The sequence below is a fragment of the Apaloderma vittatum genome, unplaced genomic scaffold (assembly GCF_000703405.1).
Source record: "Apaloderma vittatum isolate BGI_N311 unplaced genomic scaffold, ASM70340v1 scaffold33425, whole genome shotgun sequence".
NCBI classification, from domain to species: Eukaryota; Metazoa; Chordata; class Aves; order Trogoniformes; family Trogonidae; genus Apaloderma; species Apaloderma vittatum.
Window position 1 is genome coordinate 6,264 of NW_009716190.1, and position 20,091 is coordinate 26,354.

Below are 20,091 nucleotides of genomic sequence, written 5' to 3' on the forward strand. Positions count from 1 at the left end.
GCAGGTGGGCTGGACTAGATGATCTTTTGAGGTCCCTTCCAACCCCTGACATTCTGTGATTCTGTGATATTTGATCTTAGTCCTCATGAGCAGTACAACCTGGATTAGGATTATGAAGTCATGCATTACAGGACTTTTCATCCAGCATCTGTCAGCACATTTTCATTCACATCACAAAGAATCAGAGAATCAAAGAATCATTTAGGATTCTACTCCTTTCAGGTAGTTGTAGAGAGTGATAAGTTCTCCCCTCAGCCTCCTTCAGCCTAAATAACCTGTTCCCTCATCCGCTCTTCATAAGAGTTGTTCTCAAGACCCTTCGCCAGCTTCACTGCTCTTCTTTGGACACACCCCAGCACCTCAACGTCTTCCTTGTACTGTGTCACCCAAAACTGAATGCAGTATTTGAGGTGCAGCCTCACCAGTCTAGAGTACAGGGGGACAATCTCTTCCCTAGTCCTGCTGGCCACTCTATTTCTGATACAGACCAGGATGCTGTTGGCCTTGGCCACCTCGGCGCACTGCTGGCTCATGTTCAGCCAACTGCTGACCAACAACTCCAAGTCCTTTTCCATTGGGCAGCTTTCCGGTCACTCTTCACCAACCCTGTATCATTGCATGGGATTGTTGTGACCCAAGTGCAGGACCTGGCACTTGGCCTTTTTGAACCTCATACATTTGGCCTTGGGCCATTGATCCAGCTTGTCCAGATCCCTTTGTAGAGCCTCCATAACCTCAAGCAGATCTGCACTCCCACCAGCTTAGTGTCTGCAAGCTTACTGAGGTTGGACTCTATCCTCTCATCCAGATCATAAATAAAGATGCTAACCAGAACTGACCCCAATACTAAGCCCTGGGGAACACCACTTGTGACTGGCTACCAACTCGATTTAACTCCATTCACCACCACACTCTAGGCCCGGCCTTCCAGCCAGTTTTTCACCCAGTGAAGCATACATACACCAATTGAAGCAATGAGCAGCCAGTTTCTCCAGAAGAATACTGTGGAAAGCAGTGTCAAAGGCTTTGCTGAAGTCCATGCAGACAACATCCACAGCCTTTCCCTCATCTACTAAGCAAGTTACCTTGTCACAGAGAAGTAAACAATATGAACTACAGAAACATGAAAAGTCACCCTGAGGGGAATTCAGGAAAAACAGTACTTGAACATTTATGCATTGCTTGGTTTAACAGAGAATAACTCTATTATGGGATGTCTTAGAATAAGATAAAAGCATGAGGACTACTCTTCAGTTGTATTGGACAATGTATCATTATCAGTTTATTTTAAGGAGCATACAAAGTATCCTTACTGATAATGAGAAAAATTAGCCAACTCCTTAATACAAATTTAATTCCTTCATACAAGGAAATGCACAAACATGAATGATTTAGGGGCCTCCCTATTTGATATTTTTGCAGATATTATCTCACCGCCCCCACTCAGATCATCCCTTTCTATCAAGAAATAGCTGTACAGCCTTTTGACCTAGAGAAGCAGTTTCTAACAGTTTGACTGAATTGACTCAATGCGTCATGCAACATGACTTCTTTTTCTCTGCTTTCATATTATTAAAGCCACTTCTGACTTACATTGCTGATGATGTCAGAAGCAGTCTGAAGCCCTCAGAAGCAACAGTTATGATGAGATGCTACGTCCTCCTGAGAAGTCCAAGATACTGGAACAATTTCTCTCATTTTAGTTCTGTCACTGTATTTCCATAGACTGATGTTTGCCTAAGAACTGCAGACTAGCAATGTAGTTAAAGATTTCACCACTGTTCAGAAGGTGTTCAGTCAGAATATTACCATAAGAATGCTTGCAGACAGGACTGATTAACAACAAATCTGTTCTTACTTGCAGTAGACCTTTTACCCCAGTGATTCAAAAGTCACGAGATGTGTATGGCACATCCAATGTCATGCTTGTGTGAAGTCTTGCAAAGCAAACGTAACTGAACATTCCTGCACAATAGCTGTTTTTTTAAACAGTTACGGCACTATTGTTAAGTGGACTACAAGTTATGACAACTGATATATCTGTAGTCATCCCTTTGGCATTCTTTATAAAAACATGAATCACAGAAACATCCATCATGAGGAACTCCCATCATAAGGACATGTCTGCAGTGTGTCATTCGGCATTGCTGTATCTTTCCACTCCATAAAATGTAACTCAGAACAGCCTGAATGAATCATACAGGCCAACGTATAGGTTTGGTAAAGAATTCCTCTGATAAAACATGTCAAAATTAGTTATGTTTAGCTTCAAGTAATGCTTGTGTACAGAAGAAAAACAAAAATTTTCTTTCTTCTTAATTCATTCTACCAAAGATGCAATAGCACCATGTTGGTGTACATTAATCAGAGAATGAATACTTGGAAAAAATTTGCCTACTAACAAAGCTCAGACATTGAAAAGCATGGATAAAGAGTATAAACAGGATAAAATAACTACTAAACCAGATTGTGCTTGCATTTGGTCAACAGGAAAGGGAGGAACTAACTACTGCAGCTGCCCCAAAGTTGTCAGAAGAAAAGGAATATAACTAACAGATCCAGAAGCCCTTTCAAAGAGATTAATGTTTTTTACCCCATATTTCCCACCCACTAAAGCCTTTCACCACTTGGAGTAACATTTGACTGAAATGGTATTGACAGCTACTCTTTATGGCACCTTGTGTCTGTCCAACCTACAGAACTAAGACTCCCTGAGACTTAAAGTGGCTTCGTTCAGAATTGTGCCAGTCTTCTGGAGGTAACAGATGGGGATAAATGTAGGATAAATGTAAGAACAATATACTGTGTCATATAAAGGAAATGAACTTCAGAGATGATTGGTGTGAATGGTGCTACATAGAGATGTCACTAGCTATATTTTCCCATGGATATACGTACTTGCATTATAAGGGGCACAGTGATAGTTCACCCATGTGTTCTTGCTCGTCCTCTTTTCCAGGCAAGAGATGGCTAGAAAATTTTGCACTCCCTTGTGAACACTAAGTATTTACTCACATTTCTGGAAATGCAGAGGGCTAACTGGTAAGAATTTTATACCAGTTCTGCTCAAGTTCAGTTATATAAATGAAAGTCAGAGAAATACCAAAGCATGGTTTCCTAAGAAACATTTACCTTTTGGTCTATATTTTAAATGAAATTCTAGATTTAGAGTTACTTGCTGCAATAATACAATGCCTAATTATAAAAAATCATGTGCTTAACTGAATTTGTTTTCAGTTTCTATCTACTCATTCCTTAATGTGTTTAGGAGGTTCCCTAATGATATCATAATGCAGTGCTTCAAATGTACTCCCTAAGCCACAATAATCATAGGTGACCTTTACCCATAACATTACAAGTGACAGGTCTCATGCTATGAAAAAGCCAGTAATTTCTGCTATCTGTTGATTTCAAAGTTGATGTGTTCGTCACTTAGAAAAAATATATGCTTTTAGCAGAAATCTCAGAACTGGTAGGATTTTCAGTGCTTCTGTGGTGCTATGAGCCACAGTTGCTAAGATCTTAATTATTAATTTAAATCCTATTACAGAAAAAAAACCTTGCATATAATTAAAATATGTTTTTTACAATTCATTACTGCATAAATAGGTTAAAGGAATTTAAATAATTTGGTATTAAAAATCTAATGTTAAAAAAGCAAATAACTATCATAGTGTAAAATAAGGAATTTATACTTTTTAAGGTAAATGACCAAGCATACTTACTTAATCATAGATGTAGGTATTCGGATCAGAAAAATGTTACATAGCATTAAAAGCTGTAAAAACAACAGTATTTTAAATACAATATTATGAGCACTTTATTTCTAAAAAACAATGCTGATATTAAAAGTAAATAAAACCATGCATCACTTTATAGCTACACAGCACAGTTACAGGCATCTCCTCTAACAAGAGATCTCATGTTAGTTCCATTTAGCTTTCTGTATTGACATGTGTTTATTGTTGAACAAATAACTATCTCAAGTATTATGTTTGCTAAGAGTCTCTTAATGTAATGTAACGTTGCCTTCCCTAATACAGATGCTCCTTGATAGCCTGGAAATTGCATGCAGATTCCAATTGCTAATTCTATTTCGTATTAGAAAAGCAAACTAATTGCTGCAACCAAGGTGTTTATTGACTAAATGAGCCTTTGCCATGATGCAACTGAAGGTACACAGCTAGAGCTTTATTGCCACTGATAAATCATATCTGTGAACAATGATTTCATTATATTAATACTAAACTTCATTTTGTCTCTTTGTGCTCAGTGAAACTGGTGGACTAATGGTAAGGATAACAGGAGTGGTATCAAAAAGAAAATTCAGACTTAAGACTCAACGGAAAGCTTTTCATTTTATAGCCTCTCAGTGCCAGAAGCTTTTCTTCAGTGTTGTCCAGGGTTCTTTTAAGAATAGGTTTCAAGCCATTACAAATCTCACATTTCAGCATTCTTCAGTTAAAATTATCAAGTAGTTCTAATAGCAGTACTAAGTAGAACAGGGCAGGAAAGACAGCATTGTTATTCACTGTAGAGTGGCCAGGGCACTCAGTAACCTTTCACAGATGGCATTTAATACAATAGTTTACAATTTAGCTTTTTAAAATGAGATTAATACTTGAATTTAGGATTGTTGGCTTTGTTTTGTTAAGGTGAAATGGGATGCTAAGATAACTTTGTTCTTGAAAGTTTAACAAGGAAACTTACAGTGGCAGGAAGAAGAAAAGAACCAAGCATTTCACAGATTCCTTAAAAGAAGCTGAAATTGTTTTTTAAAAGACGCACTGAAAATGCTAATAGAAATACAGAAATACTTTTTGCTCTGCTCTGCACTTTAAAATTGTCCACATACTGAAATAATGAAGTTTAGAAAATTAAAATCAATAATTTCAAACTAGCACATTCTTCTCTATCATACACTGTGCCAAACTGTGTATTATCAGACTTCTGATGTGCTGCTTTGAATAATCCATAGAATATTTAACATTATAGTATCTTACTGATATACACACTGCTGGGATTTATTGACACTATAACATTTCTAAAACTAAACAATGTAACGTTATGCATATATGATGTCTGGAATTCACAGATCTCAATATTGCAGTATATTTTGAAAAACCTACTCTTGCAACGCCTGGTATCATACGGGTTACATCTTTCCAAAAGGGAAATGTGTATGTACTGGAAAACTGGTTATGTACTAAGCCATTTCAGACTACTACTCTATGACTCTGGAGGATTTGTGAAATGGCATTTATATGGATTTGAGGTGTACAGATTCAGGACAGAAGTTTGATGCATCTAGCACTAACAGGTGTCTCCTAGCTGTAATGTGTGTGGGGGGAGGTAGGGGGTTTTTTTTTGTTGTTTTTTAAATGTATATGTAATAAAGTTTTATCTCTGGGTTTCTTACATCTATTAGCCTAATACCACTCTGTAAGAGCTTTCTACAGATGGGAGCAGTGAGAAATAAAATCATGTTGTCAGCCCTGGAAGTGCTCTCCTAAATCCATGACAGAACCACATGACTCTTCTCTCAGTCTCCTCTAGTTTTCATAATCTTTCAGGATCATTCTTCTCCATTCAAAACCCAAGTCAGAATTCAGCTTATATTGTTTTAAACTATTTCACAGAAAGTCTCCTGTCAAAAGACAATTATATGCTCATAATTCATGAACAGAATTATCCACTAATCCTAAGTAACACTGTCCTTCATGATTTCCACTTGAAAATTAAGTGCATAAAGCACTGGAAAAATAAATTTAAAAGGAAAAAAAGGAACAATTCTTTTTCTACTTAGAACAACACAATGTATTACTTAGCTGTGACTAAATGACTTAAAGTATTTAAAACTGAAGTTTTTTTTCATTATTGAGATATCTGGGATGAGATAGTGGATTACAAATAAATACTAAAGCTATGGGTTGCACATGATAGATCCAACTATAGAAGACATCATATTATTGGTTTTCCTGTTTTAAAAGAGATGCGTGAGTTCAATTCCAGTGTGTATGTAAAAGAAGTCTTTGAGTTCGGTAGGTTTGCTCTATGAAAAATAGGAAGCAGAGTATTAGCATCGTCCAGGACTCCAAGGAATGGAGCAGTTTCAACTTCCCCTTTAGTCAATGAAAATTATGGCTGGATAGATGACAGTAAACAGCATACAGAATCAGTTTTAAAAGTTGTTGCAAACAACTACCACCTATTTTCTTACCTTAGAAAATCAGCAGGACATATGAATATTACACTTCAGCAGTTGAAAGCATTCGCAGAAATATTTCCAGTTAATTCATTTTAGGTTGTCATAAAATTGAAAAATAAAACTTGCATGAGAATCAACAAACATTTGAAGGTAGTGTCAACTTGCACACATAATCTTTCCGCCACTACCACCATTACAGCACTTAATAGTATAATGCATTTTACAACTGCTGAATTAAAATTTATACTGCACTGAAACAGATGTCTTGTAAACAGCCAGTTACAAATTGCTTTGGTCTATTTGTAGCTTAATTTATTACCACAATAAAGAAAAAATACCGGGAAACCTGATAAAAGTTTAAAATTGATTGTAAAAAAAGAACATGTATTTACCTAGAAATACATTTCCTTTGTATATGGTATTACATAAAAGAGTACACTTAATAATAATAATAAATGCTTTATTCAAGTAAATTGGTGCGATTTTATGTTCACTCTGTTAAAATTAGCCTTGAAAAGAGTTTGATCCTGTCAGTCCTATTTCCTAGTGATATGTAGAGCCTTCTTTTACATTTTATGACAATTTGAATGCATTACAATAAAACTATCCAAAAACTAAAAGAAATTAAGAAAACAACAGACTGGCTAGCCAATAAGATTTCAAGTTTGACATGATATATGAGCTCCACTGTCTAACTGAGCATATAACTTGAAAATTTAAAAATCTTTCCTGAATACTGTAGAACAAAGAGGAAAGATCAGCAGAAATAACAAGAAAATAGAAAGAAAACCAACAAATAATTGTATTCAAAGCAGTAGTCAGTCATTTTCAGAAAGTGTTGCCTCTTCAATCTATTATTGCTTTTTGTATATCAGAATTTCTATCATTCTAAGTTTCTTAAAGAGATATGGTTCTTTATCATGATAAGTCTCCAGTAAAACAAAAATATTATCTCCTTTGTTAGAGCAAAGGAAAATATAGTCTATACAGGTGGTGGTCCTACAAAGCCTGTCAATGTCATATTTCACTGATTGGTTCTTCTTGAACAGATGCACTGAGTTTCTGAAACAGAGACAGAATATGGAAAGTTCTGGTTTCTACTCTGTTTGTTAATGATATGATATTTACAACAACAAACAAACTCCTGACTTAGCTTCACCTCCATTTGCATAACCTCCAGAATCTACTCTGTTAGGATCATTCAGTTCTTCAAACAGTCCCGTTTCAATAATTTCTTCCTGCCAGGGTATAGGGACAGCACCTGTTGCAAACTTTTTGAAGAACTTCTTATCTTTGTCATCAAACTCAATTCCTCGTATTTCAGAGAAGTCAGCAATGTCTGCAACATCTTTGGCATAGACAACTGATGGATCTGGCACAAATGGAGGGTCAACAAGGTTTGCCTCTAGTCTGTGGAAATTTATTGTTTTGAAGAAATTATGTTTTCTTGGGTCGTCAGCTTCATTTCTGCAATAAAGCACAAGTTTCTTAATCAGTACGTTTTGCTCTCAGATAGATACAGGTATGTGTTCGTGTTGTATACATTAAAGTATTTTAAAATGAGGAGATATATATCATGCAACTGCTTTTTTCAAAACCCGAGAATACTGCATTGCACAATATAAGCAAAGCTAAGAAGCAGAAAACATTCTGATCCCATTATTCATTACCCTATTCATTACCTGGATGATGGGATCAAGCATGCCCTGATGAAGTTTGATAAGAGTCCAAACTGAGTGAGGAAGTGGACACTTTGGAAGAGAGACCTACCCTGCAGGAAAACCTGGAGAGGCTGGAAGAGTAAGCTAACAAGGACCCCACGAAGTTCAACAAGTGTTAAGATCTTGAACCTGGAAAAACATAGTCCAGGAGTACAGCACAGGCTAGGATCTACCTGACTGGGGAACAGATCTGTCGAAAGGGACCTGCGACCTGGGGGTTCTGGTGGGCAACAAGCTCAAAAGGAGTGAACGGTGTGCTGCTACGGCAAAGATTTGGTTGGACAGGGCACTGGGCCATCTTACCTACATTGTGCTTTTCCCAAGAAAGGTTGAACCAGATGATCCTTGAGGTCCCTTCCAACCCAGTGTTCTAGGATTCTACCTCTTGGGGTATATCAGTCTGCGGAAGGTGCCATGCAAGAGTTGCAGTGCTGCTTCTAGCAGTGCACTGAGATACCCATATGCAAAGATACTTTAACGAGGACTGAAGATATAGCAGGACAGGAAGGGAGAGTTCCAGATACACTGTCCAACAATGCAAGTCCAATGGTTGGTTCTATATTTACTAGGATAAGAATATCTGTTAAACTCTAGACTGAGGTGCATTGGGTTAATACTTCTAGGACACTGACTCTGAGGAACAATAGTAAATAGGAAACAAATAGTAAATAGGTGACAAATGACATTTCTGTTTTATCTTAATATAAAGCTGTTGTGCACTTACATCATAGAAGTTACATTGCTCCCAGTTTTAGTAAGTCTCTTCACCCAAATTAACTACTCTTATAAATGAGCAAAGATTTTAAGCACAAGATTCACAGATTACAACATTAGCAAAGTCTGTGTGCCACTGTCACAAACACAATCCTTTATTAACATTGTTAAAACCCAATAATAAAATCCAGGAAGTACTAAAATCATTGTAAATACATATTCTAAGTACGTTTTATGAAAAACAATTGCTTACCTTAGGGAAAGCTAAAAAACGCAAATAGTGAACTATTTCATTGTAGACCCATATTGATGCTTGCAGGATATTCTGATTATAAAAATAATCTGAGCCTCAAATGTATGTTTGTTAAAGCATGACCAAGAACCACAGCTTTTGAACTGTGCCTCTAGCATCAAGATATGCGAAGTCTGAGTTTTGAATTCTACTGAAAGGAGAAACAGAGAGGACCACTGTATTTTCTACACCTAAGTAATTTTTTTAATGTATTGTAGATGCACTGGTCTTGAAAATGGTAATGTAGAAGAAAAAAAATTTGTCTGGTTTTTTGCCTCAGAAAATGGTAATTGCTAACATGTTGTGCTTTTTTTTGTCCACTTCCTTACAAAATCATATACTTAGCAAAGTGTAAGTCCTCATGTGTTTCCAGACAATGTTCTATGAACAAAACATAATGCAAACCTTCGGTAAGTCTTTTTATCTTTGCAAAAGTGTAGAAACACCATATAGAAGTAGTAGATTTGTGTGACTGTAGAAAATAATCCTTTTTTAAAACCTTATACTATGTATGCAGAACAGCTCCTCCACCTTGCCACTACTGCCAGTTCCTCCTGTGTTGTCCTGTCATGCTTCTAGCCTGCCTTGTTGCTCCCCAGGCACAGCTGAGATGAAACTACCAGCTCTCCTTTTCAGCTCCCTTGTTAGAAAATTGTCATTTTCTGCCTCTGCTGCCTGGTTCTTCTGAGCAGGTCACCACCAGTCGCTAATCAACTGTACACCACCATGACCAGGATGCTAAATCACAGCCTGACGGATGATAGATGCTGCCATCTGGGCATCCTGGGCAAAGTTTTCGACTGGAAAGAGCCATATGAACACAATTATGAATGTACAGATTAAGCCAACAGGGATCATGACCTCTGCATATACATAGTCTTGGAAGATCATCTAACTTAACTAGCTAGTGATAAGCAAGTACTTGAGCAGTGCTCAAGCCTGATGGGATTTATTTACACTCACTGTTAGTCTGAAGTGCATTAGAGTTGCTGTTCAAATTAATTAGTGTCCTGGGACACTAGTGGGATAGTAGTGACAACAATCCTGCTGGGCAGATGCACTCAAAAATTTCACTTTATTTTACTTTTCCTTTTTGTAACATAAACCAAAAAAATCCACTAGAAGCTGATGAAGGTTCCAGAATGAGGTGCTGCAATTTTTCTCATGATACATTTTCTGACATCACCAAAACTATAAAAAGTTTAAAAACATAAAGCTACAGGAACGCCATCTACTGGAACGAACTGGGGCATCTCCCAACTATCTAGAGATGAACCTGAGGTCTTCCTTTCTGAACTGCACTTTTACATAACTTAAACAGAAAAAGCAAACAAATTCATCTAAATTCTGGCAATTTTGTATTTCTCCACAAAAAATAATTGAAAAATTACTTGGCAGATTTGGGATTTGAGATGTCAATCCCCAAAAGCTTGAGTCAAGAAAAATGCCTACACCTTTCCTGTGTTAGCCAGTGACTTCAATAAAAGAGTATTTTAAAAGGTCAGGTGTACAAATTAAAGCTGTTCTTGAGCAGCTTTAACTTATGCAACAGACACTTATGTAGATAACCCAAGGTCTTGTTGTCCTTAGTAGAATTACAGTGCTAATCTTTACATAAGGACGTGTTGTCCTGAATAGTATTGCCCTGTTTAAGAGGTACAGGCAGGCTTTTATTCTGTATCGTGCCCAGGCATGGTATACATCCTATCGTTTTCCTTCTCTCAGTATGGCACATAAGAGTTGAAATAAATAGCAGAACATTAAAAATAATATGTACAATTACCTTTCTGTGTACATTTCTCCCATTGCTAAGAAATAACAGTAAGCAGACAGAATGATTGTAAATTATTCCCTTGGCAAAAGGAATGTGGTTACAGTAAGAGAACAGTCTGTTGCTGGTTTTGCTTCGGCCTTAGTGAATGGAACTTGACTGTCACTTAGAATCTCTAAATTTCATTTTCCTCTCCTCTGAAACTTGTTTACTTCACAAAATGCTAAATGTTTGCAATGCATGCTGACTTGTAAGGTAGAATGCTCTGAATATTTTTATATTAATTTTATTTTTAAATATTATTTTTAAACGTACTAAAATAATACAGATTTTGTATCAAACATACTCTACGTGCTGTTGAAAATAGGCAGCCAGTTTTCCTGCAGCTTTGCAGAGTTCTTGGGAAAACTCATCAGGCACAAAGAGCAGTTGTCTTGGTTTATAAGAATATGTATCTTAATGATACATTACTTTTCATTACAGTTAATTCTTTCAGACAAATGTGTAACTAGCATTTTGCAAAACTACTTCATATTGTTATGAAATGTAAATTTAGAAGACTATCTGTGCACTTTCACTAAGCTCCGGTGTCTATTCCATGTTTAGATTGGAAAAGCAACTGATACACATTTGTATTCATAGGTGATTCAAATCATGTGTTCTTAAAGACAGGTACTATCAATTTCCTATTAGTTTTTTACATTCTTATTATAGTTCTTTTATTTTGTCTTATATTACAAATATAGTTCCCCAATCTCTCTCATTGGAATTGCACTGTTACTTTTATTTTTATATATATATATATACACACACAAATATATCAGAGGTATCAGAGATATTATAAGTTAAATATTGCAATGCTTAGCTTTCAAATTTTCTTCTTACTGAATAGTTCCTTAAACTTGCTAATTCAGGGACATATCCATTAATCTTCATATCAACCCAAAGTCACTTCTGAAGTCCCCCAAAATGTTTTGCTTTAAAAGAATTTGTGTCCAATATTCTGTTCCTCTCTTTACTCCCTAGAATGAGTCAGGAAGACCAGAACCCCAACAAGATTTTTTTAAAGCACCTGAGTGAGGCAGAAGGATTAAGGTCTCTTCATCAGGAAGCCAAGAAAACAGCCTTGCAAGTTAGGTATCTGCAGGGAAGAGAAGCCACATTGCAGATTTGGATTTTTGCCCACGTAATTCCAGTAAGTGATATAGCCTAAGATTCTGCATTCAAAGATGGACTGTTCCCTTCTCACAAAATTGTACAGAATCTAACTCCACAAAATACCAAGAAGGGAACTCCTAGGACAATCACATTATTGCAACAAAATTCCTTGTTTCTATATTATCTTCAAAACTTTCCACCTCTCTCTTCCTAGGAGTGAAAGGGAAACTTCAGTACTCTGTAGCATCTAACCTCATTTTGTGTAATACGTAAAATAGCAATATTGTTTGCATCTTTAATCTGTTTCTTACTGAGTTTGAAAAGTAAGGCATACCTGCTTCCTAAACGATTCTCTGTTTTCTTAGCCAAAAACAGTCGGCAGATATCTTTTGTTTCCTCTGTAAAGTTGGCGTGTTCAAATTTCACCTCATCTTCCAGAGTTCTTCTTTTAACCTCATCCTTACCAACCTTTTCTTTGAAATCCTTGAATGGTGTTCGCCCAGCAACCATCTCATAAATACTACACCCCATAGCAAACCAGTCCACAGGATAGCTGTAATCTTCCTCCTTCAGGATTTCTGGAGCCATATAACCATTTGTCCCAGCCTATTGCAAACACACAGACAGATTTACTATACAATGTCAGTAATGAAATGCAGACAATTAAACAGACTAGTCTATAATTCTTCCAAAATACTAGTAATACAATTGATGTATTTTGTAGCTAAAACCTCTGTGTAACTGTTGCTTTTTTAAATTTAGAAACTCTGTTTTAGTACATGGATTCTATCAGTCTTTGAACATCTTAGTATATGGGAAAAGTGTTTCAAATGTGAGATGTCTGTGCAATTTCTAAAAGTGGTTTCTTTTTAAATTAATGTTTAGCTTGGATTCTTCTTCCATATTATTTTTTTCTTGTTGAAGACAGTGTGTCCTTTAAACACAACTAGCAATCAATTTGAAAAAATTTAAAATAAGACAAAAGTCAAACAATCACCAATTCCTTCCTGTTCAGTGGTTATAACTGGTTCAACATAAGGGTCTGCTGCCAATAGGAAATTCTCATCAAGCTAGTAGATGAGCTGCACGAGGGCGTTCTCACCCATACTCCCTGTTGGTTTCTGCCATCTAGGGCCAAGAAAAACTTAAAAACATTTTAAGAAAGTAAACCTAAGAGAACTATAATTTGTAAATTAAATGAAGAAAGGTCTCTGAATAAAGATGCTATATACAGCACCAATGGACCCTTCTCCAAGAGAAGTGACCACTCTTTGAGACCGGAATCTGCCTACTGCCTTCCCAGACGAGGATTGGCATGTTCCCTTGGGTGAAGGACTGCATAGTGTTCAAAATAGCTCCTGCTGCCTCTGAGTCACATGGGAGGGAAGACAGCAGGTCAGCCTCTCTGTACGCTTTCTGCTGCACTGTTACATGAGTGAGGACATGAGATTTCAATCAAAACCGCATTCCCTTAGCTGACCCAACATTTCCTGCCGCATCTGATGCTGTGTCTTACTTTATATATTTACCAGATTCAAGTAACAGTGGTAACTATGTCAGAAGTTGTTTGAACCTCATTTATATCTTTTTGAAATACTGAGACTGATGTATTAGCACTACTATAATTTAAAATGAAAAACTATTTGTGCAAAATCCCACTAAAGGTTATTCAAGTTGGTCATTATTACTGTTAACCACAACACAAGTAGTTACAGAAATTCACTCCAAAGTTAAAGTTAGAAAAATGTAACTAAAACTAGAGCTCATTTGGGCAAATTATATTCGTAAAAAGCACAGCTCAACAGACTAAGTTTATTTTATGAGGTTTGGGTAATTCCTCTAATTGTCGCAATTTTATGCACAGTATTTCTGAATCAGGTCTCCCTATAAACTTTAGCTCACACTACTACACATTATGGCATATAGTCTACTGTAAACAATATGTGCAAGAAATTACAAGATAAACCTAATGGACAGAAAATTAAATCAAGTTCGTTTTCCCTCTTTATATTTTTTTTTCAGTTTTAGGTATATAGAGCAGAATGCAACAGTTGGTTGAAAAATAGAAATGACATGAGAAGACAAAATATCAGACAGGTTGAAAGCAAAACAAAAAAGTTAAAAGTGAACTGTTGTCTCACTCACTGGAACCACAGAAGTACAGAGTATGAGCACTGCAGCAGCTGACAGAATTCCACAGGTAATTTGTACTGTTTGCATTGCATTTCACTAAGTGAAAGTCAGTACTGAGAGATATCCTGACAGTGTTATATTTTTATGTATTATCATTGCTCCACTGATAAAGGCAGACAAGTGCTCAAATACAGACCACAGAACCCAGATCCACCTGGCCTCAGAAGATTGGGAAACCTGGAACAGAGGGGAGGGATCACAAACAGTAGAGAAAGTTTGGTACAAAAGAATGCACAAAGACCTCATTGTGGGTTAGTGAACACAGACACTAAATAGGCTTCTGGAATATTGGAATATTTTTTGTCTTTTTTTTTTTTCCCTTCTGGGAAGCAATAAACATTCTTATTTTTACTGAGCTGACACTGTGGCACTAATGTCTTGAAGAACTGATGACTCATATCATCATCAAGATGTACCCTGACAGCACAGTATGGTCTTTCTGATAAGACATTCTTTGCTGCAACTTAGTATCATTATACAGGAACTGGGTAAATGTGACATGGAAAACTCAGAATTCTGTGATCATAAATATGTCTCAAGGCAGCTCCTTTCATACTGCCTCTCTTTCCTTCTACTTTTGTTCTTTCTTCCATCGTTGTTCTTTTCAAAAGAAATAGTTGACAAATAACTTCAGTCTCGTACACGTGCATTTTCCACATAACCTTCAGTAATTTACAATATACAGAAGAACAATGTGCTTTGACATGGTACTGCTTCTCAAGAACAGAGAAAGTAAGACTGTAGTTGCAGACCAAAAAGACTGCATGACCACAATTTAATGGAAAACAGAAATGGACCAACAGCTTCCCCTCAGACTGAAATAAAAGACTGTGAAGGGAGTTACTGTGAACAAGAATTAAACTTCAAAATATTAAATCAGTAGCACTGAAATCTTTGGAGCTGTTATTGAACTGGTCCAGCTCAATCTGAGAAAAATCTGGCAACATATGTTGTTCCTCTGATATGTCAAACCATTCTAATTCAGATTTTTATGAGAGTTATTCTTCTCCTGGAAATTCATAAAAAAAGTTTGAACCTAATCTCTCCAAATCTTGAAGCTTTCCTACAATTCACAACAAAAGAACGGGCTGAGAAGCAGGAATCTAAACATAATCTCATAACCCCTGAGATTCAAAAACTTCTTAAACAGTACCATTTTATAGCAGAAACGAACACATTTCCCTAGTAGTCTGCAGTGATTTTTAAAGGGAAGAAACCACATGAACAAGCAGGGGGGATAAATACCTACAACTCTGCAATCTTTATCAAAATAGGAATGTGAAGAACAGAAGAAAAGAACTTAAATTTTAGTCATTTCCACCTATTTCTATGTTTGTGAAACTTCGGCAAAATCATTTGGGAAAAAAGATGATAAAGCCACAAGCATTTGCTGTATTAGGGAACACAAAAAAGCGCATTATTCAACCCCTGAACGGAAGAACATACCTCTTTCAAAAGATTTAATTCTATTTTGGGGGAGTAGATAGCATTAGAGGGAAGGTAAAACCAAACATCCCTCTGCTTATCATTATGGAAAACAAGAGGTCAAAAAACTTTCAAAGAAAAGAGATCCTGTGGCAAGATGAAAGGCAGCCTCAATGACTTAGAATGTTTATTTAAGCAGGTAAAACAGAAGCTTAGTGAAGGGAGTTTTTAAATTGTACAGGTCATTCATTAGCAGTAGTAAGATTTGACCAGGAAAAAAATAGTGTATTAGGTGGAAAATGTATCCACTGATTCCCAAAGCAAAAGCTAATCAGAGTAATGTGTGAAGTTACTCTCAGCAGGACAGGACTAAATAACTACACCATGAATTACACTTAAATGTAAGAAGGAGAAAAAGGACAAAAAAGCAAAGGAATTGACAAAAATCACCAAAGAAAAAAAAGCATTCTTTCTGAGAAGGGGTCTATTTTCCATGGGCCATGACTGAATATTTAATTCAGTTCAAATTTTTTGACCATGCCCCAGATAGGATACCTCTAAGTATGGGTTACTGGTGTGTCTATTTCACAAAAAATCGGTAAGTTTATACGACTTTGTAGTTGTTTTCACTCAATACAATTTTTAAGTAAATTCAAAAGTTGTATATTAATTGAAAACTAGTTTTTCTTATTAGATCTTATTTTACATGGATAAATTTCACTCTTTTAACGGAAATGGGGGAAAAAAACCAACCCACACTCAGAAAAGCTGAGTTCGGTTATTGTCAACTCTACACTACTAGGACGTGCATTGAGTTTTGACTGAGGCTAAGACCAAGCATGTTATTTTCTTCTTTTTTTTTAAGATACCTGACCAGGAATCATCTGAACATATGTGTTGACTCCTGAAGTGATCTTATAGAGACATAAACACATGGAATTACCCCTTCACTGACCTGGAAGCACCTAATGAGACACAATTAAAAAAAAATAAATCACAAAGGAGCCAAAGAATGTTATATTATCCCAGCTTCTGAAGAGGAGGCAGAAATGATATGCTATTGTAGAGGAACACAACTTTTTGCAGTGCAATACTAGCTATTTTTTGCTTGCTTTCCATCTAATACTGTCTTTTGTGATAATGAGAAGGATGCCTTACATGTATATGCTGTTTGAAATATAAAAATAGTCACTAAATTTCAGTCAATTAAATTTTAATTGCTTGCTTTTGAAAAGGGTTAACACATCTACTTCTCCCTTTATTTCTGTACCTTGAGAACAGATCAAAATACAATTTTTCAATAATCCTTTAAAATGTAACAACCAAATGTCATCCCTGGATACCTTAATAAAGAAGTTTAAGTGGAATTGTTGTTTTGAGTGAGGTTTGACAGGGTGTAGTAGAAATGACTCATCTGAAAGTATACAAATGTTTCTTTTGTGAAATGTGATCCTGCATAAATTTTTAAAAGATCACATGATTGTAATTTTTAATAATACAAGATGTGATCCTGAGAAGCACTAAGTGCACTCAATTCCCAGTACAGTCAATGGGTACTTGTCGCACTACAAATCCAAGCAGAATGAGGCCCACAGTGTAAGTACACTCATACACCCTATTCAGATTGCTGTCCTGAGAAGGGCAAGTCCCCCGAACACCGTTACACCAGCTTCTAGCAGATGCAGGGCAGAAAGAAATAGAACTCTCTGGAGCTTTCATCTGCAGAGAAGCAGGCAAATGAGGAGAAACAGGATTTATATCTTTCTACCTTTTCCCACAGATCTCTGTAAAACAAACTCAGTTGATATCACAAACCAAACAGTAAATGTCTATCTTTTGTTTGCCATGGCACAAGAACTGTTGAACAGAGAAAAAAAAAACAAGCTCAGTTTAGCTCTATCAGCTCTTTCCTGGGGTTCAGTCCTTCCTTCCTCCAAGGGGTGCCACTGCCTGCTTTGTTCTCCTGTCCAGCTGTTTCTCCACTCCTCCAGCAATGGCCTTAATAGAGCCTGCCAGAATGCAGGAACAGACTACAGCAACCAAATCTCTGCACGTGAGCTAATAGGCTCTAGATGTAGAGAAGAACAACTGATCTGCCTCTGTCACTTTACAATCTTCATTTTTCTCCCAAGAGCCACTGTGAGGAGGAACAGAGCATAATTTAAATGAGTCATGCAGAATTTCAGTTCCTCCACAGCTGTTCGCTACATGTTCATATAGTAACAAGAAGCTAGCTGATCAAATGAACAGGCAGCTATCTTTTCAAAAAAGATAAAAATCAAATCTAATTAGGATAAAAGGCACTCTTGAAAAGTCACACAGATCAAAAATTTTGGTATATTTTTAATGCTTAGCAAATGGAAGGACCTTATGATGGAATGGCTCATCATAAATGGATTCAGAAAAATGCAAGGAAGACTGTTCAGAGTTCCAGGAAAAGCTAATGAGAAAGACTGTCTAGGAGCTTAGGAGCTACTGAATCCCACAAAATTCAAGACCAAAATTATTTTCATTTTCACATAGGGACATAATTTTAACAGGGAAACCTGCCTGCCTTAAAAACCCACACATAAAAACACAAAAGGAAGTAAAAAGATTTATATTAGAAAAAAAGGAAACAAAATTGCCTCTGGATTCAAAGTCACTAACTGGAGTATTAAAAAATCCACCACGATTTTTTGCTCTTTAAAGCTTGAACATCTGGTCCTTGAAATCAAGGAAGTTGCACAAATGAATGAGAAAGCCACTTCTGAGGCAGGCTACTTCTATGCTCTCACTTGGGAAGAAAAATAGAGTTACAACACATTTTTCAGATTAGATTCATACTATATCAAAACTAAAGGGATAAATGGCTTGAGGAAGGACGGTCCAGCAACTGGGCAACAATTTTAACTTTGGACTGTAGAGCACCTCCCCACTTTCTTCCTGTGTGATCACACGTAAATCACAGTATTTGTCTCAGATCCTTACTGGAGACAGAACCTGCTAATATCCCCTCCTTGGTGATATGTCATCAGAAGAAACATGCATTCATACACAGTCACATTCATACACATTCATATTCAGACATTATAGGGATAGAGCATATAGGACAAGCAGAAGACTTGGTACAGACTCATAACCACACAATTAGAATTCAAGAATTATCAGGGTTCTCTAGTCTTCCTGTAACATGCTTTTCCCTTTAACTTCCCTTTAAATTTCTCCTGATCACTTCCCATCTATAATGTAAGAATAATACTACTTCACTTCAGAGATGTTTACAATTTTGTTATTTAACAACCACAGAATATTTCATAAACAATATTAATAAGGGAGAGAATTCTCCATCTACTTAGCTCTGTCTATAATTTATGAATGCTGAATAATGAATGCTGTTCTGGTTTGAGTAAATACGGTATCATAGCACAACATGTAGGTGCCTTTCTCAAAAAACGAACATCTCTCTTCATTGTGGCTGAGAGAACAGCACCGCAGGGTGCCCTGAGAAGGGTGTTTGCCCTCCAATGTAGGTACAGCCCATGTAGGTTAAGCAGTGTGAATGACAATGTGGCCTGGATGGTTATTGTCTGTAACTGAAATCCACAGAATTCCATCCACCTTATCTTTGAGGATTATGACCAGTGTTGGAGGTACAGTTCTTCTACATGTAAATACAGGAACATAGGTACTGGCTGCATTAGACTAAAGGCTCATATGGACTGTTTACTGTCTGTGAATTGGCCAAAAAATGGATGCATAGGGAAGACTATACCCTGGCGTGTACATAGATACTTCTCTGATATTTTCGTAGACTCCAACTCTTGCAGTTCAAGGACTTGCAGAGAAACAGTTTCTCTCAACAAAGTGGTGTTCCGTCAACTGTCCACTCTCCCTCTGAACCTAGGTAAATTCTTTGACCCTGCAAGATCTTTTGCAAAAGAGTTCTGCAGCTTAACTACACATCATGGTAAAAATCACCTCCATATATTTCAAACCTGTTACCTTACACTAGCGGATTTTAAACTTGAACACTGGGCAAAACCAAGCCCACAATTTTCATCTGTTTGTATCTGTAATTTCAGGATTTTATTTTGTGTTCATTTTTGTTAACTGAAACTACTCATGACAGTAAGTGGAATGCCACATGTGGTCCACAAAGAAGAGAAGTGCTACATTCCTCACCATACCATAGCTTACAGTTCTTGCAATACTGCTTCTGGTCAAATCTGTCAAATCAACAGTTCAAGGAATTACATTGTCAGACAAATGTTGCATTTTTTACCCAGTAAAATAAAATAATCTTTGATAATGTTGAACCAACAAGTAGCCCACTAAATGACTTGCCAAAGACACAAAGTGAATAAACAGTACTATTTAGCATTCACATAGCATTTTTCATGTTCAAAGACCTTAATCAAACTTTCTGCTAGCTCTACAAACTTGATAAGGAATCTTATCTCTTGCTTTTTTATAGAACATGCTATAGCATTTATCAACTGTCACATTAAACTGAATTAAGAACAATGTTAAAAGTCATGCAAAGAGACCTGATGCTATATCTTAAAGGGCTCCGAGCTTTTCCTAGACAGAAGAACATGTCTCATGGGTGGCACAACCTGTGTAGGGA

The 20,091-nt window shown here is 36.6% G+C and overlaps 1 protein-coding gene across 1 annotated transcript in view; it reads right to left on the reverse strand.

Annotated features, from left to right (window-relative positions):
- Positions 1-7,332: 7,332 nt before the first annotated feature.
- GRK7 (G protein-coupled receptor kinase 7) overlaps positions 7,333-20,091 on the reverse strand; it is a 20,539-nt gene continuing 7,780 nt past the window's right edge. Inside the window, exons 3-4 of the mRNA XM_009869427.1 lie at positions 12,199-12,470; positions 7,333-7,675 (exon numbers count right to left, since the gene is read on the reverse strand). Of these exons, the coding sequence (XP_009867729.1) occupies positions 7,333-7,675; positions 12,199-12,470 (615 nt within the window). The remainder of the gene's footprint in view (positions 7,676-12,198; positions 12,471-20,091) is intronic.